Raw genomic sequence first — 24751 nt, 5'->3', positions numbered from 1 at the left:
ACCTCCATAACTTACTACATTTGCACACACTGTATATATATTTTCTGTTGTATTTTTGACTTTATGTTTTGTTTTACCCCATATGTAACTCTGTGTTGTTTTTATCACACTGCTTTGCTTTATCTTGGCCAGGTCGCAGTTGTAAATGAGAACTTGTTCTCAACTGGCTTACCTGGTTAAATAAAGGTCAAATACAAAAAAATACAAAATAAAATTTAGGCCACTGCCAAACTTGAAATAGAACAGAAATGTGTACAACGACCTGTCACCAGACCGGTCACCCATCCAGACCTGTCACCCATCCAGACCTGTCACCCATCCAGACCTGTCACCCATCCAGACCTGTCACCCATCCAGACCTGTCACCCATCCAGACCTGTCACCCATCCAGACCTGTCACCCATCCAGACCTGTCACCCATCCAGACCTGTCATCCATCCAGACCTGTCACCAGACCTGTCACCCATCCAGACCTGTCACCCATCCAGACCTGTCACCCATCCAGACCTGTCATCCATCCAGACCTGTCACCCATCCAGACCTGTCACCCATACAGACCTGTCACCCATCCAGACCTAACACCCATCCAGACCTGTCACCCATCCAGACCTGTCACCCATCCAGACCTGTCATCCATCCAGACCTGTCACCCATCCAGACCTGTCACCCATACAGACCTGTCATCCATCCAGACCTGTCATCCATCCAGACCTGTCACCCATCCAGACCTGTCACCCATCCAGACCTGTCACCCATCCAGACCTGTCACCAGACCTGTCACCCATCCAGACCTGTCACCCATCCAGACCTGTCACCCATCCAGACCTGTCACCAGACCTGTCACCCATCCAGACCTGTCACCCATCCAGACCTGTCACCCATCCAGACCTGTCACCCATCCAGACCTGTCACCCATCCAGACCTGTCACCCATCCAGACCTGTCACCCATCCAGACCTGGTGTGATGAGTAGATTGAGTTATATTATTAGCCTAAATTATCCAATCAATGTTTGCAAAAAATACAGTTCAATGCACGGCTGAGCGTATAGAGGCCTGGGCCATTGGCTATATCAGATACGTTTGTTCTGTCTTTGCACGGGAAAAACACATTTCATGCAATTGTACTACACTTTATATGACTGGAGACATTAGCAGAATCTGTTTTAATACAACAAATTACAGGGTAGCCTACTCTGCTGACACCAACAAATGAATGTATATAATTTACCTAGCATATAGAGCAACATACAGTGCCTTCAGAAAGTATTCATACCCCTTGACTTTTTCCACTTTTTGTTGTGTTACAGCCTGAATTTAAAATAGATTAAATTGAGATTTAGTGTCACTGATCTACACACAATACCCCATAATGTCAAAGTGGAATAACGTTTTTAGAAATGTTTACAACTAATAAAAACTGAAGAGCTGAAATGTCTTGAGTCAATAAGTATTCAACCCCTTTGTTATGGCAAGCCTAAATAAGTTCAGGAGTAAAAATGTGCTTAACAAGTCACATAATAAGTTGCATTGACTCACTGTGTGTAATAATTTTTATTTATTTATTTTATTTCACCTTTATTTAACCAGGGAAGAAGCCAGTTGAGAACAAGTTCTCATTTACAACTGCGACCTGGTCAAGATAAAGCAAAGCAGTGCGATAAAAACAACAACACAGAGTTACATATGGGGTAAACAAAACATAAAGACTAAAAATACAACAGAAAATATATATACAGTGTGTGCGAATGTAGTAAGTTATGGAGGTAAGGCAATAAATAGGCCATAGTGCAAAATAGTTACAATTTCGTATTAACACTGGAGTGATAGATGTGCAAGAGATGATGTGCAAATAGAGATACTGGGGTGCAAATTAGCAAAATAAATAACAATATGGGGATGAGGTAGTTGGGTGGGCTAATTTCAGAATGGCTGTGTACAGGTGCAGTGATCGGTAAGCTAATAATAATAGTGTTTAACGTGATTTTAAATGACTACCCCATCTCTGTACCCAACACATACAATTATCTGTAAGGTCCCGCAGTCAATTCGTGAATTTCAAGCACAGACTCAATCACAAAGACCAGGGAGGTTTTCCAATGCCTTGCAAAGAGGGTAAGAAAAAAAAAAGCATACATTTAAATATCCCTTTGAGTATGGTGAAGTTATTAATTATACTTTGAATGGTGTATCAATACACCCAGTCACTACAAATATACAGGTGTCTTTCATAACTCAGTTGCCGGAGAGGAAGGAAACTGTTAGAGTTTAATGGCTGTGATAAGAGAAAAACTGAGGATGGATCAACAACATTGTAGTTACTCCACAATACTAACCTAATTGACAGAGTGAAAAGGAAGCCTGTACCGAATACATTTTTTTCCAAAACATTCATCATGTTTGCAATAAGTCACTAAGGTATTACTGCAAAACGTGGCAAATAAATGAATACAAAGCTTTATGTTTGGGTCAAATCCAACACAACACATCACTGAGCACCACTCTTCATATTTTTAAGCATGGTGGTGTTATGGATATGCTTGTCATGGGCAGGTCTAGGGAGTTTTTTTTTTAGGATAAAAAGAAACGGAATGGAACTAAGCACAAGAAAATCCTAGAGGAAAACCTGGTTCAGTTTGCTTTCCACCAGAAACTGGGAGATGAATTCACCTTTCAGCAGGACAATAACCTAGAACAGGCCAAATCTACACTGGAGTTGCTTACTAAGACGACATTAAATGTTCCTGAGTGGCCTAATTACAGTTTTCACTTAAACCGGCTTAAAAATCAATGGCAAGACTTGAAGATGGCTGTCTAGCAATGATCAACAACAAATTTGACAGAGCTTGAAGAACTTGTAAAAGAATAATGTGCAAATATTGTACAATTCAGGTGTGCAAAGCTCGTAGAGATTTACCCAGAAAGACGCACAATTGCAATCGCTGCCAAAGGTGATTCTAACATGTATCGACTCAGGGGGTTGAATACTTATCTAAAATACTGTATATTTGTGTTTTAAACCACTTAAAAGGAAGCGATTCCCAAACCTTCCATAACAAAGCCATCACCTACAGAGAGATGAACTTGGAGAAGAGTCCCCTAAGCAAGCTGGTCCTGGGGCTCTGTTCACAAACACAAACAGACCCCACAGAGCCCCAGGACAGCAACACAATTAGACCCAACCAAATCATGAGAAAACAAAAATATAATTACTTGACACATTGGAAAGAATTAACAAAACAATAGAGCAAACTAGAATGCTATTTGGCCCTAAACAGAGAGTACACAGTGGCAGAATACCTGACCACTGTGACTGACCCAAACTTAAGGAAAGCTTTGACTATGGACAGACTCAGTGAGCATAGCCTTGCTATTGAGAAAGGCCGCCGTAAGCAGACCTGGCTCTCAAGAGAAGACAGGCTATGTGCACACTGCCCACAATATGAGGTGGAAACTGAGCTGCACTTCCTAACCTGCCAAATATATGACCATATTAGAGACACATATTTCCCTCAGATTACAGCGATACACAAAGAATTCGAAAACAAACCCAATTTTGATCAACTCCCTTATCTACTGGGTGAAATACCAGTGTACCATCACAGCAGCAAGATTTGTGACCTGTTGCCACAAGAAAAGGGCAACCAGTGAAGAACAAACACCATTGTAAATACAACCCATATTTATGTTTATTTATTTTCCCATTTGTACTTTAACTATTTGCACATTGTTACAACACTGTATATAGTCATAATATGACATTTAAAATGTTTCAGTCTTCCAGAGATTTGAGACTCGGACGGAGGTTCACCTTCCAGCAGGACAATGACCCTAAGCATACTGCTAAAGCAACACTCGAGTGGTTTAAGGGGAAACATTTAAATGTCTTGGAATGGCCTAGTCAAAGCCCAGACCTCAATCCAATTGAGAATCTGTGGTATGACTTAAAGATTGCTGTACACCAGCGGAATCCATCCAACTTGAGCTGTAATTGCTGCCAAAGGTGGCTCTACAAAGTATTGACTTTGGGAGGGTGAATAGTTATGCACGCTCAAGTTGTTTTTTTGTTTCACAATAAAAAATATTTTGCATCTTCAAAGTGGTAGGCATGTTGTGTAAATCAAATGATACAAACCCACAAAAAAATCAATTTTAATTCCAGGTTTTAAGGCAATAGGAAAAGTGCAAGCCACTGTATTTGACCTTGTGGGGACTAACAAAATGTCCCCAGTTGGTCAAATGTTTTGTTTGTTTTAATATTATTGTGGGGACTTCTGGTTAAACACGTCCTACAAGGACTAACAGAAACACACACACACACACTACAATGTATAAACATTGACAGAAACACACACACAGCACATCTCAATGCACCACATCAAACCATTTATTTATTGATGGGTCCGTTTCAGAGAACTCTCCGTTATTCTTCAGCCCCCTTTACTACTATTACCCCTTACTACTATAGAGGGAGAGGGAGAGGAGAGGAGAGGAGAGGAGAGGAGAGGAGAGGAGAGGAGAGGAGAGGAGAGGAGAGGAGAGGAGAGGAGAGGGGAGGAGAGGAGAGGGAGAGAGAGGAGAGGAGAGGAGAGGAGAGAGAGGAGAGGAAAGAGGGGGAGAGAGGAGGGGAGAAGAAGAGGAGAGGAGAGGAGAGGAGAGGAGAGGGGGAGGGGAGAGAGGAGAGGGAGAGGGGGAGAGGGGGAGAGGAGAGGAGAGGAGAGGGGGAGAGGGGGAGAGGGAGAGGAAAGGAGAGGAGAGGGAGAGGAGAGGAGGGAGAGAGAGGGAGAGGAGAGGGGAGGAGCGGAGAGGAGAGGAGGGGAGAGGAGAGGAGAGAGAAGAGAGGGAGAGGAGAAGGGAGGAGAAGAGAGAGGAGAGGAGAGGAGAGGAGAGGAGAGGAGAGGAGAGGAGAGGAGGGGGGGAGGGAGGAGAGGAGAGAGGGAGGGAGAGGAGAGGAGAGGAGAGGAGAGGAGAGGAGAGGAGAGGAGAGGAGAGGAGAGAGGAGAGGAGAGGAGAGGAGAGGGAGAAGGAGATGAGATGAGAGGGAGAAAGAGAGGAAGCAACATGATCTCTCCAGTCCTACAGTGAGGTAGAGAGAGAATACTGACAAGGTAGAGACACAGAGAATACTGACAAGGGAACACTTTGATCCTCTCTCTCTCTCTCTCTCTGATTGTTTTTCTGTCCTTGTGTCTCCCTCCAGAATTTATGCGGTCCTAGCTGCATGAAAATGGTTTGCTCCTACAGACAGTGAGTCAAGTGGCTTCCTGGCATCTTTTCACTCCCTCCTCTCTACATTTTCTTCCTCTGTTTCTGCTGCTAAAGCCACTTTCTACCACTCTAAATTCCAAGCATCTGCCTCTAACCCTGGGAAGCTCTTTGCCACCTTCTCCTCCCTGATGAATCCTCCACCCCTCCTCCCTCTCTGTGGATGACTTCGTCAACCATTTTGCAAAGAAGGTTGACGACATCCGATCCTCGTTTGTTAAGTCAAATGACACCGCTGGTCCTGCTCACACTGCCCTACCCTATGCTTTGACTTCTTTCTCCCCTCTCTCTCCAGATGAAGTCTTGCGACTTGTGACGGCCGGCCGACCCTATCCCCTCCTCTCTTCTCCAGACCATTTCCGGAGACCATCTCCCTAACCTCACCTCGCTCATCAACTCATCCTTGACCGCTGGCTATGTCCCTTCCGTCTTCAAGAGAGCGAGAGTTGCACCCCTTCTCAAAAAACCAACACTCGATCCCTCCGATGTTAACAACTACAGACCAGTATCCCTTCTTTCTTTTCTTTCCAAAACTATTGAGCGTGCCGTCTTTAGCCAACTCTCTTGCTATCTCTCTCAGAATGACCTTCTTGATCCAAACCAGTCAGGTTTCAGGACTGGTCATTCAACTGAGACTGCTCTTCTCTGTGTCACGGAGGCTCTCCGCACTGCTAAAGCTAACTCTCTCTCCTCTGCTCTTGTCCTTCTAGACCTGTCTGCTGCCTTTGATACTGTGAACCATCAGATCCTCCTCTCCACCCTCTCCGAGTTGGGCATCTCCGGCGCGGCTCACTTTTGGATTGCGTCCTACCTGACAGGTCGCTCCTACCAAGTGGCGTGGCGAGAATCTGTCTCCGCACCACGTGCTCTCACCACTGGTGTCCCCCAGGGCTCAGTTCTAGGCCCTCTCCTATTCTCGCTATACACCAAGTCACTTGGCTCTGTCATATCCTCACATGGTCTCTCCTATCATTGTTACGCAGACGACACACAATTAATCTTCTCCTTTCCCCCTTCTGATAACCAGGTGGCGAATCGCATCTCTGCATGTCTGGCAGACATATCAGTGTGAATGTAGGATCACCACCTCAAGCTGAACCTCGGCAAGACGGAGCTGTTCTTCCTCCCGGGGAAGGACTGCCCGTTCCATGATCTTGCAATCACGGTTGACAACTCCGTTGTGTCCTCCACCCAGAGTGCAAAAAGCCTTGGCGTGACCCTGGACAACACACTGTCGTTCTCCGCTAACATCAAGGCGGTGACCCGATCCTGTAGGTTCATGCTCTACAACATTCTGAGAGTACGACCCTGCCTTACACAGGAAGCGGCACAGGTCCTAATCCAGGCACTTGTCATCTCCCGTCTGGATTACTGCAACTCGCTGTTGGCTGGGCTCCCCGCCTGTGCCATTAAACCCCTACAACTCATCCAGAATGCCGCAGCCCGTCTGGTGTTCAACCTTCCCAAGTTCTCTCACGTCACCCCGCTCCTCCGCACACTCCACTGGCTTCTAGTTGAAGCTCGCATCTGTTACAAGACCATGATGCTTGCCTATGGAGCTGTGAGGGGAACGGCATCTCCGTACCTTCAGGCTCTGATCAGTCCCTACACCCAAACGAGGGCATTGCGTTCATCCACCTCTGGCCTGCTGGCCCCCCTACCTCTGCGGAAGCACAGTTCCCGCTCAGCCCAGTCAAAACTGTTCGCTGCTCTGGCACCCCAATGGTGGAACAAGCTCCCTCACGACGCCAGGACAGCAGAGTCACTCACCACCTTCCGGAGACACTTGAAACCCCACCTCTTTAAGGAATACCTGGGATAGGATAAAGTAATCCATTCTACCCCCCAACCAAAAAAAAAACATTGTCAAGTGGTTGTCCCACTGGCTATAAGGTGAATGCACCAATTTGTAAGTCGCTCTGGATAAGAGCGTCTGCTAAATGACGTAAATGTAAATGTCTATATAAAGCAGGCAGACAGTTACTGTTTGATTGAATGGGCAAAACGAGTCACCTAAGCGACAAAAAAAAAAAAAACATCCAGTCAGCAGCAGTCCTGTGGGTGAAAACAGCCTGTTGATGAGAGGTCGAAGGAGAATGGAAAGAATCGTGGAAGCTAAGAGGTGGGTCACAAACAGGTAAATAACAGCGCAGTACAACAGTGGTGTGCAGAACGGCATCTCAGAAGTCACAACTCGTCGGTCCTTGTCACGGATGGGCTATTGCAGCAGAAGACCACACCGGGTTCCACTTCTATCAGCTAAAAACAAGAAGAAAGCCCTCCAGTGGGAACGCCATCACCAACACTGGACAACTGAGGACTGGAAAAACATTGCCTGGTCCGACGAATCCCTGTTCCAGTGGAGTCATGCTGATGGCAGAGGATTTGGCCCCATCCTGCCTGGTGTCAAGGGTACAGGCTGGTGGCGTAAGGGTGTGGGGAATGTTTTCCTGGCAAACGTTAGGTCCCTAAAAACATACCCTGTTCAAAGGCACTTAAATATTTTGTCTTGCCCATTCACCCTCTGAATGGCACACATACACAATCCATGTCTCAATTGTCTCGAGGCTTAAAAATGTGGCCGGGGACTTTAATGCAGGGAAACTTAAATCAGTTCTACCAGCATGTTAAATGTGCAACCAGAGGAAAAAAAAACTCTAGACCCAGAATCGAATAGAGGCTGCAAAAATAGTCTCCATTTATTTAGTAGGCTACTCAAACAGTTACCTGCCGCACCAGTATACCCTTTATATGGCCTGCATATGTTCTAATGAACGAAAACCTGAATTAAGCAAATAGGCTATGTACTATCTCCCGCGCTGTAGTCCTTCCAAACTGGGGATTTCCCTCCTCCTCCTTTCCCATGATGCTTCAGCCTATTTCCTTTCCTTCTATTTCACTGGTTAGGCCTACGTTAATACTACTGTGTGTGTGAGCGAGGATATCCAGATAAAGTCAACTTGGCAACGTGTTGTATTCTCCCGTGGGGAGAGGGAACATAAGCTCTGGACAAATTAGAACATTTTAGCACCACAAATAAGAAACATTTCCCGCCTCCACACACTCTCAATGCATGCTGGTAGCCTCGCCGCTCAAAGAAAGGAATTTGCAACGCTGTGCTCCTGGTTTTTAAAAAGTGTATTATCTTGATTTATAATGTTTCCGAAACACAGGTTGAAAAAAAACAATTGTTCCAGCCGCAAGCAGATTTTGTTGCACCTCACCTGCAGGGAACCGTGGGTATTCGACTTTATAGAGAATAACCCAGTCTACACTGCGAATAACCCAGTCTACACTGTATAGAGAATAACCCAGTCTACACTGTATAGAGAATAACCCAGTCTACACTGTATAGAGAATAACCCAGTCTACACTGTATAGAGAATAACCCAGTCTACACTGTATAGAGAATAACCCAGTCTACACTGTATAGAGAATAACCCAGTCTACACTGAGAATAACCCAGTCTACACTGTATAGAGAATAACCCAGTCTACACTGTATAGAGAATAACCCAGTCTACACTGTATAGAGAATAACCCAGTCTACACTGTATAGAGAATAACCCAGTCTACACTGTAAAGAGAATAACCCAGTCTACACTGCGAATAACCCAGTCTACACTGTATAGAGAATAACCCAGTCTACACTGTATAGAGAATAACCCAGTCTACACTGTATAGAGAATAACCCAGTCTACACTGAGAATAACCCAGTCTACACTGTATAGAGAATAACCCAGTCTACACTGTTAGAGAATAACCCAGTCTACACTGTATAGAGAATAACCCAGTCTACACTGTACAGAGAATAACCCAGTCTACACTGTATAGAGAAAAGAGAATAACCCAGTCTACACTGTATAGAGAATAACCCAGTCTACACTGTATAGAGAATAACCCAGTCTACACTGTATAGAGAATAACCCAGTCTACACTGTATAGAGAATAACCCAGTCTACACTGTATAGAGAATAACCCAGTCTACACTGTATAGAGAATAACCCAGTCTACACTGTATAGAGAATAACCCAGTCTACACTGTATAGAGAATAACCCAGTCTACACTGTATAGAGAATAACCCAGTCTACACTGTATAGAGAATAACCCAGTCTACACTGGATAACCCAGTCTACACTGTATAGAGAATAACCCAGTCTACACTGTATAGAGAATAACCCAGTCTACACTGTATAGAGAATAACCCAGTCTACACTGTATAGAGAATAACCCAGTCTACACTGTATAGAGAATAACCCAGTCTACACTGTATAGAGAATAACCCAGTCTACACTGAGAATAACCCAGTCTACACTGTATAGAGAATAACCCAGTCTACACTGTATAGAGAATAACCCAGTCTACACGGTATAGAGAATAACCCAGTCTACACGGTATAGAGAATAACCCAGTCTACACTGTATAGAGAATAACCCAGTCTACACTGTATAGAGAATAACCCAGTCTACACTGTATAGAGAATAACCCAGTCTACACTGTATAGAGAATAACCCAGTCTACACTGTATAGAGAATAACCCAGTCTACACTGAGAATAACCCAGTCTACACTGTGTAGAGATGTGAAATATGTGACGAAAGCACATTTGTCACAAGTTAGAGAATATCGACATTCAAAAAGATGTGGTTCTCAGGATGAGGAAAATGGCCAAAAGTTGGTTCAGAGAAGTGAAACTATAACAGAAAAAACCACTTAGGTGTTAGAACCAGGTGTTGGAAACGGTAATCGTGGTAACCACTCACCTCGCGTCGCCGTGACGCCCAGCAGCTCTGTTTGATCTTCCAGACGACTGCCGCAACCAGGAGGAGGGACAGGAAGCAGCTGGGAGGAAACAGGAAGTGGAGGAGTTAGATACAGGAAGCTCATGGGAGGGGACAGGAAGAGAATGAGCTAGAGACAGGAAGAGGCAGAGTTAGATACAGGAAGCCGCGTGGGGGTGACTGGAAGAGGAGGAGCCTGTCAGTCAGTAGGTAGGCCCCCCTCAACAGGAGGATGTCCCCTAGACCAGTGGTTCTCAAACCTCTCCTCAGGGACCTGAACTAGCTCATCTGATTCACTGTGGGTGGTGTGGTGGTGTGGTGTGTCGTTGTGGTGTGTCGTGGTGTGTCAAATCAAATTGTATTTGTCACATGCGCCGAATACAACAGGTGTAGACCTTACAGTGAAATGCTTACTTACAAGCCCTTAACCAACAATGCAGTTCAAGAAATAGAGTTAAGAAAATATTTACTAAATAAACTACAGTATCAAATAAAATAAAAATAAAAAAAGTAACAAGAAAATGGTGTGTATGTGTGTAATTCAGTGTGTGTAGAGAGAACATGACATTATACCCACAGAGGTTCTTCCAGAAGAACACAGCATTCCCTATCCAGAGGGGTGTGACCTCTTTACTGGTCTGTGGTCAAAACCATTAATTGTACTGGTCTTGTAGCTACAGTAGCTAACTAGCCTAGCACTGTGCTACTCTACTCAGGCTACTAGCTACAGTAGCTAACTAATTAGCAATCTGCTACTCTACTCAGGCTACTAGCTACAGTAGCTAACTAATTAGCACTCTGCTACTCTCCTCAGGCCACTAGCTACAGTAGCTAACTAGCTTAGCGCTATGCTACTCTCCTCAGGCCACTAGCTACAGTAGATAACTAATTAGCACTGTGGTACTCTCCTCAGGCCACTAGCTGCAGTAGCTAACTAGCTTAGCACTGTGCTACTCTCCTCAGGCCACTAGCTACAGTAGCTAACTAGCCTAGCGCTGTGCTGCTTTCCTCAGGCCACTAGCTGCAGTAGCTAACTAGCTTAGCGCTGTGCTACTCTCCTCAGGCCACTAGCTGCAGTAGCTAACTAGCTTAGCGCTGTGCTACTCTCCTCAGGCCACTAGCTACAGTAGCTAACTAATTAGCACTGTGCTACTCTCCTCAGGCCACTAGCTGCAGTAGCTAACTAGCTTAGCGCTGTGCTACTCTCCTCAGGCCACTAGCTACAGTAGCTAACTAGCCTAGCGCTGTGGTGCTTTCCTCAGGCCACAGGGCCTCTGACATGTCACACAGTAACAACCTATACAGCCACAGGGCAGCGAGAGCGCTACCTCCCACCTCCACTATCACCTAGTCTTAGCTGAGCGGTGTCAAACTCATTTCCCCGGGGGCCCATTCGCTCTTTAGCGAGGTTCTGAGAATTGGTTATATTTCCTAACCGTCATAATTAGCTAAAATTACTGTCTAGCTTTCATTCCATTGATTGTTAGCCAGATGGACACATGTAGGTCTATTATAATTTCAACCGTTTCAATTAGTTTTTTTGTCATTATAAAGTGTATTAAGCTGGTTCCTCATCTCTACCTCCCCCTACTACCACTATCACCACCCCTACAGCCACAGGGTAAACCACAGCCCTATCTCCCACCTCTACCCCTACAGCCACAGGGTAAACCACAGCCCTATCTCCCACCTCTACCCCTACAGCCACAGGGGTAAACCACAGCCCTATCTCCCACCTCTACCCCTACAGCCACAGGGTAAACCACAGCCCCTATCTCCCACCTCTACCCCTACAGCCACAGGGTAAACCACAGCCCTATCTCCCACCTCTACCCCTACAGCCACAGGGTAAACCACAGCCCTATCTCCCACCTCTACCCCTACAGCCACAGGGTAAACCACAGCCCTATCTCCCACCTCTACCCCTACAGCCACAGGGTAAACCACAGCCCTATCTCCCACCTCTACCCCTACAGCCACAGGGTAAACCACAGCCCTATCTCCCACCTCTACCCCTACAGCCACAGGGTAAACCACAGCCCCTATCTCCCACCTCTACCCCTACAGCCACAGGGTAAACCACAGCCCTATCTCCCACCTCTACCCCTACAGCCACAGGGTAAACCACAGCCCTATCTCCCACCTCTACCCCTACAGCCACAGGGTAAACCACAGCCCTATCTCCCACCTCTACCCCTACAGCCACAGGGTAAACCACAGCCCTATCTCCCACCTCTACCCCTACAGCCACAGGGTAAACCACAGCCCTATCTCCCACCTCTACCCCTACAGCCACAGGGTAAACCACAGCCCTATCTCCCACCTCTACCCCTACAGCCACAGGGTAAACCACAGCCCTATCTCCCACCTCTACCCCTACAGCCACAGGGTAAACCACAGCCCTATCTCCCACCTCTACCCCTACAGCCACAGGGTAAACCACAGCCCTATCTCCCACCTCTACCCCTACAGCCACAGGGTAAAACCTCAGCCCTATCTCCCACCTCTACCCCTACAGCCACAGGGTAAACCACAGCCCTATCTTCCACCTCTACCCCTACAGCCACTGGGTAAACCACAGCCCTATCTCCCACCTCTACCCCTACAGCCACAGGGTAAACCACAGCCCTATCTCCCACCTCTACCCCTACAGCCACAGGGTAAACCACAGCCCTATCTCCCACCTCTACCCCTACAGCCACAGGGTAAACCACAGCCCTATCTCCCACCTCTACCCCTACAGCCACAGGGTAAACCACAGCCCAGAATATCTATATCCCAGGTCCCCCATCTACCTCCCCAAACCCCCACCACGAAACACTGGAAGGCAGCCGGGAGGTATGTAGCCAGATAGCCTAGCAGTGTTCTGATCTGACTAGATAGTTTACATTCACATGCTAGTCATTTAGCAGACGCTCTTATCCAGAGAGACTGACAGTAGTGAGTCATTTAGCAGACGCTCTTATCCAGAGAGACTTACAGTAGTGAGTCATTTAGCAGACGCTCTTATCCAGAGAGACTTACAGTAGTGAGTCATTTAGCAGACGCTCTTATCCAGAGAGACTGACAGTTAGTGCATTCATCTTAAGATAGCTAGGTGGGACAACCACATATCACAGGCATAGTAAAGTACACTTTTCCTCAATAATGTAGTTATCAGCAAAGTCAGACCTAGAGGGGAAAAAGTGAAGTGTGAGTGTTAGTTCACAAAAGGCTGTGGGATTATTAAAGATACTAGTTGAAGAGGTAGGGTTTCTGATGTTTTCGGAAGATGGGCAGGTATTCTGCTGTCCTAGTTTCAGGGAGAAGCTGGGTCCACCATTGGGGTGCCAGGATGGCCACCGTTCTGCAAGCTCCGACCCAACTTTGCCATTTTGTGATTATTTTGACGTTTATTTTTAGTCTACTTTCACATAATGTATCCGTTTTATTTCTTAAAACTGACAAGAACTCTTGAACATCATCAGATCAGCAGTTACTTACTCCAATTCCGGCTTCTACTTCGACTCATCTGCCCTGGGCTCTCTGTAATTCCAACCCAATTCTCAGGCGTTACAGAAACAAGAGAGAGGGGGATCTTGGTGAGATGAAGGTGAAGGGTAAACCGGCCACCTCTTCCCTCCATTCTGCTGGCCAATGCACAGTACCTTGATAATGAGATGGATGACCGCCAATCGCGGAATTGCTCCCAACGAGACTCTCGGAAATTGCAATATTCTTTGCTTTTCAGAAACATGGTTCTCAGACAAGATACCCCCCACGGCTATCCAACTCGATGGATTCTCCACTCACCGGGCGGACAGAACAGTGGAGTCGGGGAAATTGAGGGGAGGGGTTGGGGGTTTGCCTCTTCATCAACTCCAACTGGTGTGCTAATTCCAGCGCGGTGAAAGTGTCGACCCACTGTTCACCCGTCTTGGAATACCTTATGGTCAAATGATGACCCTTCTACCTCCAGAGAGAGTTTTCAGCTGTTATCGTGACTGTTGTATATATTCCACCTCAGGACAATAAAAATAACAAGCTGCCGCTTAACGATGAACTCTAAGTCTCTCTGGATAAGAATGTCTGCTAAATGACTGACGGGTAATAGACATGTGACTCGTTTCAGGAAACTAGCCATATGTCGCGGGTCACTACTTCACAGGAGAGCCATTTGAACGTAAACTGTTTTTTATTTATCAAAATGTGTTTTTTTTGGCAGAAATGCCTTCTCGAACATGTGAACTTTCATGTGCCTTAATAACAAACTTGTATGCCATCTGTAAATACAAATAAAATTGTTACAATTACGAGCCTAGTTGGTTTAGCCAGAGAAAAATACAGCAACCTTCCCGCTAGCCATGATTTGCTGAGATAATGAGTGGCTGGACATGCCGAGAGATGAGTTCGGATTGGTCTGCCAGGTAGCACGCTTCTGTCTATTTGATCTGATCAATATACCTACGTAATCCTGTCTAACGCGGCTTTTTAAAAAGATATATTGCGTGGTAAAAACTACATGAACCTAATGTCAAGTTTAAGTGCACTGTTCGCTAGCTAACGTTATGTGTATGCTCTCCACTTTCTGGAGGACCGAGTTTTGAAATCAGTGGAATTAGAGTATGATAGCTAAGGAGAAAACACCTGTCTCCGGATTACATCTTCAAACTAAGGGCAACCATGGCATCTGTGAGAGAGGGAGAAGCGTCCATCCTTGTACATTTACATCATTTAGCAGACGCTCTTATCCAGAGCGACTTACAAATTGGTGCATTCACCTTATAGCCAGTGGGATAACCACTTTACAAATGTTGTATTCGTCAGGAGACGCGTCCAACCATGATGTGGACGGGTAAGATAGTCTAGCTAGCTAACATTGAACCTGGTTGGTGAACTACCTGCAGATTCATGCAGGGTAGTAACATTATGAGGTGGGATTATGGTTCATTGTTTAGCTAGCTAGCTGCATGTCTAATGAAAAGACTCCACTATGCAAGTAACCATTTCAATAGAATGTTCATGATGTCACTGCGACAACTGTTGATAGACGTAGCTGGTAAATTCCCTCTGGCTATCTACTCCGATTTCAGAGCACTCTCGTCTGTGTGTGCCAGAGCGCAGAATAACTGACAAATGTACACCCGTTGAATATGGCTGGTGTCAGTAAACATCGGCAAAAAAGCGCAATTCGATTTTTGTCAGCAGCACAGTTACAGTCACCAACGCTCTGGATAACATGAAAACACCCTAACCAGCTCTGCTAGGGCGAGTAAAATGGTCAGAGTGGGGTGTTCTCTCATTGTGTGTCTTGAAGCAGCTAGCCAATGTTAGCCAGTTAACTTGGGTGCTTGACTGTCGTTGTGAGGTCAGAACGTTTGGATCAACCCTACTCATTGGCCAGAGTGTCCAGTGCTCTGAACATGAAACACACTAAATTTACGAACTGACAATCTGACAGCACAGTTGCAGTCACCAATGCTCTGGATAACGTAACAGCCTAACCAGCTCTGCTAGGGCGATTAATGTTCAGTGAGCTGTTCTCTCTCACTTAGACGTCTGGAAGTAGCTAGCAAGTTAGCACAGAACGCTCGGATCAACCCTAAAGGAGATGGGTGGGGCTAAAGCTTAAGAGGGTGTGGGTTAGGGTAAAGACAAACATGTTCACCCCTTTGGGTCCCCAGGACCAGGATTAAGAAACACTGTTCTATCTAGACTAATCCCATTCCCCACCTCACCTCTCCCTGGCTACTGTATGTAGACATGATCCAACTCTGTGAACACACTGACTATACTTCAATGAATGTTTGTTACATGTACCTGTTTGCTTTCTTTGCCGACCACAAGCCTGGTTTTAAAAAAGGTTCAGTGTTCCTACAGTTTGCAAACAAACTAATTGGTGATTCTCCAGAGGACTCTAGTCTTCGGAATGCAATTAGTTTAATCAGTAATTAATTAATTAGTTTAATAATTTAATAAGTGTGTTAGCAGAAAAAGAAAAGGCATCAAATCACGAGGGGCTGGAGGATGACCCAATCAGGCCCCAGAGGGCTGGAGTACCACGATGAGGATGACCCAATCAGGCCGCAGAGGGCTGGAGTACCACGATGAGGATGACCCAATCAGGCCGCAGAGGGCTGGAGTACCACGATGAGGATGATCCAATCAGGCCCCAGAGGGCTGGAGTACCACGATGAGGATGATCCAATCAGGCCCCAGAGGACTGGAGTACCACGATGAGGATGACCCAATCAGGCCCCAGAGGGCTGGAGTACCACGATGAGAATGATCCAATCAGGCCCCAGAGGACTGGAGTACCACGATGAGGATGACCCAATCAGGCCCCAGAGGACTGGAGTACCACGATGAGGATGACCCAATCAGGCCCCAGAGGGCTGGAGTACCACGATGAGGATGATCCAATCAGGACCCAGAGGACTGGAGTACCACGATGAGGATGACCCAATCAGGCCCCAGAGGGCTGGAGTACCACGATGAGGATGACCCAATCAGGCCCCCAGAGGACTGGAGTACCACGATGAGGATGATCCAATCAGGCCCCAGAGGACTGGAGTACCACGATGAGGATGATCCAATCAGGCCCCAGAGGACTGGAGTACCACGATGAGGATGACCCAATCAGGCCCCAGAGGACTGGAGTACCACGATGAGGATGATCCAATCAGGCCCCAGAGGACTGGAGTACCACGATGAGGATGACCCAATCAGGCCCCAGAGGGCTGGAGTACCACGATGAGGATGACCCAATCAGGCCCCAGAGGGCTGGAGTACCACGATGAGGATGACCCAATCAGGCCCCAGAGGACTGGAGTACCACGATGAGGATGACCCAATCAGGCCCCAGAGGGCTGGAGTACCACGATGAGGATGACCAGAAGAAGATGGAATCAACAGACTCAACGAAAGATCATGCATGATCCGATACAGGTCTCTCCTGGAGAGTTACCGTCTTGTAGGTTTTCTCCAACCATAATCTAGTGCACCTGATTCTAATAACTAGCTGGTTGATAAACTACAGGAGGGTAACTCTCCAGGAGATCTGAACCTTCACCTAGTCCCTCCACCCTTTCCTCTTGTAACCTCTCTCCCTCTACCATAGCAGTCTCTCCACCCTTTCCTCTTGTAACCTCTCTCCCTCTACTATAGCAGTCTAGTCCCTCCACCCTTTCCTCTTGTAACCTCTCTCCCTCTACTATAGCAGTCTAGTCCCTCCACCCTTTTCCTCTTGTAACCTCTCTCCCTCTACCATAGCAGTCTAGTCCCTCCACCCTTTCCTCTTGTAACCTCTCTCCCTCTACTATAGCAGTCTAGTCCCTCCACCCTTTCCTCTTGTAACCTCTCTCCCTCTACTATAGCAGTCTAGTCCCTCCACCCTTTCCTCTTGTAACCTCTCTCCCTCTACTATAGCAGTCTAGTCCCTCCACCCTTTCCTCTTGTAACCCTCTCTCCCTCTACTATAGCAGTCTAGTCCCTCCACCCTTTCCTCTTGTAACCTCTCTCCCTCTACTATAGCAGTCTAGTCCCTCCACCCTTTCCTCTTGTAACCTCTCTCCCTCTACCATAGCAGTCTAGTCCCTCCACCCTTTCCTCTTGTAACCTCTCTCCCTCTACTATAGCAGTCTAGTCCCTCCACCCTTTCCTCTTGTAACCTCTCTCCCTCTACCATAGCAGTCTCTCCACCCTTTCCTCTTGTAACCTCTCTCCCTCTACTATAGCAGTCTAGTCCTCCACCCTTTCCTCTTGTAACCTCTCTCCCTCTACCATAGCAGTCTCTCCACCCTTTCCTCTTGTAACCTCTCTCCCTCTACCATAGCAGTCTAGTCCCTCCACCCTTTCCTCTTGTAACCTCTCTCCCTCTACCATAGCAGTCTAGTCCCTCCACCCTTTCCTCTTGTAACCTCTCTCCCTCTACCATACCAGTCTAGTCCCTCCACCCCTTTCCTCTTGTAACCTCTCTCCCTCTACTATAGCAGTCTAGTCCCTCCACCCTTTCCTCTTGTAACCTCTCTCCCTCTACCATAGCAGTCTCTCCACCCTTTCCTCTTGTAACCTCTCTCCCTCTACTATAGCAGTCTAGTCCCTCCACCCTTTCCTCTTGTAACCTCTCTCCCTCTACTATAGCAGTCTAGTCCCTCCACCCTTTCCTCTTGTAACCTCTCTCCCTCTACTATAGCAGTCTCTCCACCCTTTCCTCTTGTAACCTCTCTCCCTCTACCATAGCAGTCTAGTCCCTCCACCCTTTCCTCTTGTAACCTCTCTCCCTCTACCATAGCAGTCTAGTCCCTCCACCCTTTCCTATTGTAACCTCTCTCCCTCTACTATAGCAGTCTAGTCCCTCCACCCTTTCCTCTTGTAACCTCTCTCCCTCTACTATAGCAGTCTAGTCCCTCCACCCTTTCCTCTTGTAACCTCTCTCCCTCTACCATACCAGTCTAGTCCCTCCACCCTTTCCTCTTGTAACCTCTCTCCCTCTACTATAGCAGTCTAGTCCCTCCACCCTTTCCTCTTGTAACCTCTCTCTCCTCTACTATAGCAGTCTAGTCCCTCCACCCTTTCCTATTGTAACCTCTCTCCCTCTACCATAGCAGTCTACTCCACCCTTTCCTCTTGTAACCTCTCTCCCTCTACCATAGCAGTCTAGTCCCTCCACCCTTTCCTCTTGTAACCTCTCTCCCTCTACTATAGCAGTCTAGTCCCTCCACCCTTTCCTCTTGTAACCTCTCTCCCTCTACCATAGCAGTCTCTCCACCCTTTCCTCTTGTAACCTCTCTCCCTCTACTATAGCAGTCGAGTCCCTCCACCCTTTCCTCTTGTAACCTCTCTCCCTCTACTATAGCAGTCTAGTCCCTCCACCCTTTCCTCTTGTAACCTCTCTCCCTCTACTATAGCAGTCTAGTCCCTCCACCCTTTCCTCTTGTAACCTCTCTCCCTCTACCATAGCAGTCTCTCCACCCTTTCCTCTTGTAACCTCTCTCCCTCTACTATAGCAGTCTAGTCCCTCCACCCTTTCCTCTTGTAACCTCTCTCCGTCTACTATAGCAGTCTCTCCACCCTTTCCTCTTGTAACCTCTCTCCCTCTACTATAGCAGTCTAGTCCCTCCACCCTTTCCTCTTGTAACCTCTCTCCCTCTACCATAGCAGTCTAGTCCCTCCACCCTTTCCTCTTGTATCCTCTCTTCCTCTACTATAGCAGTCTAGTCCCTCCACCCTTTCCTCTTGTAACCTCTCTCCCTCTACTATAGCAGTCTAGTCCCTCCACCCTTTCCTCTTGTAACCTCTCTCCCTCTACTATAGCAGTCTCTCCACCCTTTCCTCTTGTAACCTCTCTCCCTCTACTATAGCAGTCTAGTCCCTCCACCCTTTCCTCTTGTAACCTCTCTCCCTCTACCATAGCAGTCTAGTCCCTCCACCCTTTCCTCTTGTAACCTCTCTCCCTCTACCATAGCAGTCTCTCCACCCTTTCCTATTGTAACCTCTCTCCCTCTACTATAGCAGTCTAGTCCCTCCACCCTTTCCTCTTGTAACCTCTCTCCCTCTACTATAGCAGTCTCTCCACCCTTTCCTATTGTAACCTCTCTCCCTCTACTATAGCAGTCTAGTCCCTCCACCCTTTCCTCTTGTAACCTCTCTCCCTCTACCATAGCAGTCTAGTCCCTCCACCCTTTCCTCTTGTAACCTCTCTCCCTCTACTATAGCAGTCTAGTCCCTCCACCCTTTCCTCTTGTAACCTCTCTCCCTCTACCATAGCAGTCTCTCCACCCTTTCCTCTTGTAACCTCTCTCCCTCTACTATAGCAGTCTAGTCCCTCCACCCTTTCCTCTTGTAACCTCTCTCCCTCTACTATAGCAGTCTAGTCCCTCCACCCTTTCCTCTTGTAACCTCTCTCCCTCTACTATAGCAGTCTAGTCCCTCCAACCTTTCCTCTTGTAACCTCTCTCCCTCTACTATAGCAGTCTCTCTCCACCCTTTCCTCTTGTAACCTCTCTCCCTCTACCATAGCAGTCTAGTCCCTCCACCCTTTCCTCTTGTAACCTCTCTCCCTCTACTATAGCAGTCTAGTCCCTCCACCCTTTCCTCTTGTAACCTCTCTCCCTCTACCATAGCAGTCTAGTCCCTCCACCCTTTCCTCTTGTAACCTCTCTCCCTCTACTATAGCAGTCTAGTCCCTCCACCCTTTCCTCTTGTAACCTCTCTCCCTCTACTATAGCAGTCTAGTCCCTCCACCCTTTCCTCTTGTAACCTCTCTCCCTCTACCATAGCAGTCTAGTCCCTCCACCCTTTCCTCTTGTAACCTCTCTCCCTCTACTATAGCAGTCTAGTCCCTCCACCCTTTCCTCTTGTAACCTCTCTCCCTCTACTATAGCAGTCTAGTCCCTCCACCCTTTCCTCTTGTAACCTCTCTCCCTCTACTATAGCAGTCCCTCCACCCTTTCCTCTTGTAACCTCTCTCCCTCTACTATAGCAGTCTAGTCCCTCCACCCTTTCCTCTTGTAACCTCTCTCCCTCTACTATAGCAGTCTAGTCCCTCCACCCTTTCCTCTTGTAACCTCTCTCCCTCTACTATAGCAGTCTCTCCACCCTTTCCTCTTGTAACCTCTCTCCCTCTACTATAGCAGTCTAGTCCCTCCACCCTTTCCTCTTGTAACCTCTCTCCCTCTACCATAGCAGTCTAGTCCCTCCACCCTTTCCTCTTGTAACCTCTCTCCCTCTACCATAGCAGTCTCCCTCCACCCTTTCCTATTGTAACCTCTCTCCCTCTACTATAGCAGTCTAGTCCCTCCACCCTTTCCTCTTGTAACCTCTCTCCCTCTACTATAGCAGTCTCTCCACCCTTTCCTATTGTAACCTCTCTCCCTCTACTATAGCAGTCTAGTCCCTCCACCCTTTCCTCTTGTAACCTCTCTCCCTCTACCATAGCAGTCTAGTCCCTCCACCCTTTCCTCTTGTAACCTCTCTCCCTCTACTATAGCAGTCTAGTCCCTCCACCCTTTCCTCTTGTAACCTCTCTCCCTCTACTATAGCAGTCTAGTCCCTCCACCCTTTCCTCTTGTAACCTCTCTCCCTCTACCATAGCAGTCTAGCCCTCCACCCTTTCCTCTTGTAACCTCTCTCCCTCTACCATAGCAGTCTAGTCCCTCCACCCTTTCCTCTTGTAATCTCTCTCCCTCTACTATAGCAGTCTAGTCCCTCCACCCTTTCCTCTTGTAACCTCTCTCCCTCTACCATAGCAGTCTGTCCCTCCACCCTTTCCTCTTGTAACCTCTCTCCCTCTACCATAGCAGTCTAGTCCCTCCACCCTTTCCTCTTGTAACCTCTCTCCCTCTACCATAGCAGTCTAGTCCCTCCACCCTTTCCTCTTGTAACCTCTCTCCCTCTACCATAGCAGTCTAGTCCCTCCACCCTTTCCTCTTGTAACCTCTCTCCCTCTACTATAGCAGTCTCTCCACCCTTTCCTCTTGTAACCTCTCTCCCTCTACCATAGCAGTCTAGTCCCTCCACCCTTTCTTTCCTCTTGTATCCTCTCTCCCTCTACTATAGCAGTCTAGTCCCTCCACCCTTTCCTCTTGTAACCTCTCTCCCTCTACTATAGCAGTCTAGTCCCTCCACCCTTTCCTCTTGTAACCTCTCTCCCTCTACTAGCAGTCTAGTCTCTCCACCCTTTCCTCTTGTAACCTCTCTCCCTCTACTATAGCAGTCTAGTCCCTCCACCCTTTCCTCTTGTAACCTCTCTCCCTCTACCATAGCAGTCTAGTCCCTCCACCCTTTTCCTCTTGTAACCTCTCTCCCTCTACTATAGCAGTCTAGTCCCTCCACCCTTTCCTCTTGTAACCTCTCTCCCTCTACTATAGCAGTCTAGTCCCTCCACCCTTTCCTCTTGTAACCTCTCTCCCTCTACTATAGCAGTCTATCCCTCCACCCTTTCCTCTTGTAACCTCTCTCCCTCTACTATAGCAGTCTCCTCCACCCTTTCCTATTGTAACCTCTCTCCCTCTACTATAGCAGTCTAGTCCCTCCACCCTTTCCTCTTGTAACCTCTCTCCCTCTACTATAGCAGTCTAGTCCCTCCACCCTTTCCTCTTGTAACCTCTCTCCCTCTACTATAGCAGTCTAGTCCCTCCACCCTTTCCTCTTGTAACCTCTCTCCCTCTACTATAGCAGTCTAGTCCCTCCACCCTTTCCTCTTGTAACCTCTCTCCCTCTACTATAGCAGTCTAGTCCCTCCACCCTTTCCTCTTGTAACCTCTCTCCCTCTACCATAGCAGTCTAGTCCCTCCACCCTTTCCTCTTGTAACCTCTCTCCCTCTACTATAGCAGTCTCTCCACCCTTTCCTCTTGTAACCTCTCTCCCTCTACTATAGCAGTCTAGTCCCTCCACCCTTTCCTCTTGTAACCTCTCTCCCTCTACTATAGCAGTCTGTCCCTCCACCCTTTCCTCTTGTAACCTCTCTCCCTCTACTATAGCAGTCTTCCCTCCACCCTTTCCTCTTGTAACCTCTCTCCCTCTACCATAGCAGTCTAGTCCCTCCACCCTTTCCTCTTGTAACCTCTCTCCCTCTACTATAGCAGTCTAGTCCCTCCACCCTTTCCTCTTGTAACCTCTCTCCCTCTACTATAGCAGTCTAGTCCCCTCCACCCTTTCCTCTTGTAACCTCTCTCCCTCTACTATAGCAGTCTAGTCCCTCCACCCTTTCCTCTTGTAACCTCTCTCCCTCTACTATAGCAGTCTAGTCCCTCCACCCTTTCCTCTTGTAACCTCTCTCCCTCTACCATAGCAGTCTAGTCCCTCCACCCTTTCCTCTTGTAACCTCTCTCCCTCTACTATAGCAGTCTAGCTCCACCCTTTCCTCTTGTAACCTCTCTCCCTCTACTATAGCAGTCTAGTCCCTCCACCCTTTCCTCTTGTAACCTCTCTCCCTCTACTATAGCAGTCTAGTCCCTCCACCCTTTCCTCTTGTAACCTCTCTCCCTCTACTATAGCAGTCTATCCCTCCACCCTTTCCTCTTGTAACCTCTCTCCCTCTACCATAGCAGTCTAGTCCCTCCACCCTTTCCTCTTGTAACCTCTCTCCCTCTACTATAGCAGTCTAGTCCCTCCACCCTTTCCTCTTGTAACCTCTCTCCCTCTACCATAGCAGTCTAGTCCCTCCACCCTTTCCTCTTGTAACCTCTCTCCCTCTACCATAGCAGTCTAGTCCCTCCACCCTTTCCTCTTGTAACCTCTCTCCCTCTACCATAGCAGTCTAGTCCCTCCACCCTTTTCCTCTTGTAACCTCTCTCCCTCTACTATAGCAGTCTAGTCCCTCCACCCCTTTCCTCTTGTAACCTCTCTCCCTCTACTATAGCAGTCTAGTCCCTCCACCCTTTCCTCTTGTAACCTCTCTCCCTCTACTATAGCAGTCTCTCCACCCTTTCCTCTTGTAACCTCTCTCCCTCTACTATAGCAGTCTAGTCCCTCCACCCTTTCCTCTTGTAACCTCTCTCCCTCTACTATAGCAGTCTAGTCCCTCCACCCTTTCCTCTTGTAACCTCTCTCCCTCTACTATAGCAGTCTAGCCCTCCACCCTTTCCTCTTGTAACCTCTCTCCCTCTACTATAGCAGTCTAGTCCCTCCACCCTTTCCTCTTGTAACCTCTCTCCCTCTACTATAGCAGTCTAGTCCCTCCACCCTTTCCTCTTGTAACCTCTCTCCCTCTACTATAGCAGTCTAGTCCCTCCACCCTTTCCTCTTGTAACCTCTCTCCCTCTACTATAGCAGTCTAGTCCCTCCACCCTTTCCTCTTGTAACCTCTCTCCCTCTACCATAGCAGTCTTCCCTCCACCCTTTCCTCTTGTAACCTCTCTCCCTCTACTATAGCAGTCTAGTCCCTCCACCCTTTCCTCTTGTAACCTCTCTCCCTCTACCATAGCAGTCTAGTCCCTCCACCCTTTCCTCTTGTAACCTCTCTCCCTCTACCATAGCAGTCTAGTCCCTCCACCCTTTCCTCTTGTAACCTCTCTCCCTCTACTATAGCAGTCTAGTCCCTCCACCCTTTCCTCTTGTAACCTCTCTCCCTCTACTATAGCAGTCTAGCCCTCCACCCTTTCCTCTTGTAACCTCTCTCCCTCTACCATAGCAGTCTAGTCCCTCCACCCTTTCCTCTTGTAACCTCTCTCCCTCTACTATAGCAGTCTAGTCCCTCCACCCTTTCCTCTTGTAACCTCTCTCCCTCTACTATAGCAGTCTAGTCCCTCCACCCTTTCCTCTTGTAACCTCTCTCCCTCTACTATAGCAGTCTAGTCCCTCCACCCTTTCCTCTTGTAACCTCTCTCCCTCTACCATAGCAGTCTAGTCCCTCCACCCTTTCCTCTTGTAACCTCTCTCCCTCTACTATAGCAGTCTAGTCCCTCCACCCTTTCCTCTTGTAACCTCTCTCCCTCTACTATAGCAGTCTAGTCCCTCCACCCTTTCCTCTTGTAACCTCTCTCCCTCTACTATAGTCAGTCTCTCCACCCTTTCCTCTTGTAACCTCTCTCCCTCTACTATAGCAGTCTAGTCCCTCCACCCTTTTCCTCTTGTAACCTCTCTCCCTCTACTATAGCAGTCTAGTCCCTCCACCCTTTCCTCTTGTAACCTCTCTCCCTCTACTATAGCAGTCTAGTCCCTCCACCCTTTCCTCTTGTAACCTCTCTCCCTCTACTATAGCAGTCTAGTCCCTCCACCCTTTCCT

The 24751-nt window shown here is 47.6% G+C and overlaps 1 protein-coding gene across 1 annotated transcript in view; it reads right to left on the bottom strand.

Annotated features, from left to right (window-relative positions):
• Positions 1-11436, bottom strand: part of LOC121544205 (attractin-like) — a 53237-nt gene extending 41801 nt beyond the window's left edge. The window contains exons 1-2 of the mRNA XM_041854122.1: positions 11372-11436; positions 10026-10104 (exon numbers count right to left, since the gene is read on the bottom strand). Of these exons, the coding sequence (XP_041710056.1) occupies positions 10026-10104; positions 11372-11436 (144 nt within the window). The remainder of the gene's footprint in view (positions 1-10025; positions 10105-11371) is intronic.
• Between the last annotated feature and the right edge of the window lie 13315 nt (positions 11437-24751).

The sequence above is a fragment of the Coregonus clupeaformis genome, chromosome 29 (assembly GCF_020615455.1).
Source record: "Coregonus clupeaformis isolate EN_2021a chromosome 29, ASM2061545v1, whole genome shotgun sequence".
Lineage (NCBI taxonomy): Eukaryota > Metazoa > Chordata > Actinopteri > Salmoniformes > Salmonidae > Coregonus > Coregonus clupeaformis.
This window is presented reverse-complemented; position numbering and strand designations above follow the sequence as displayed.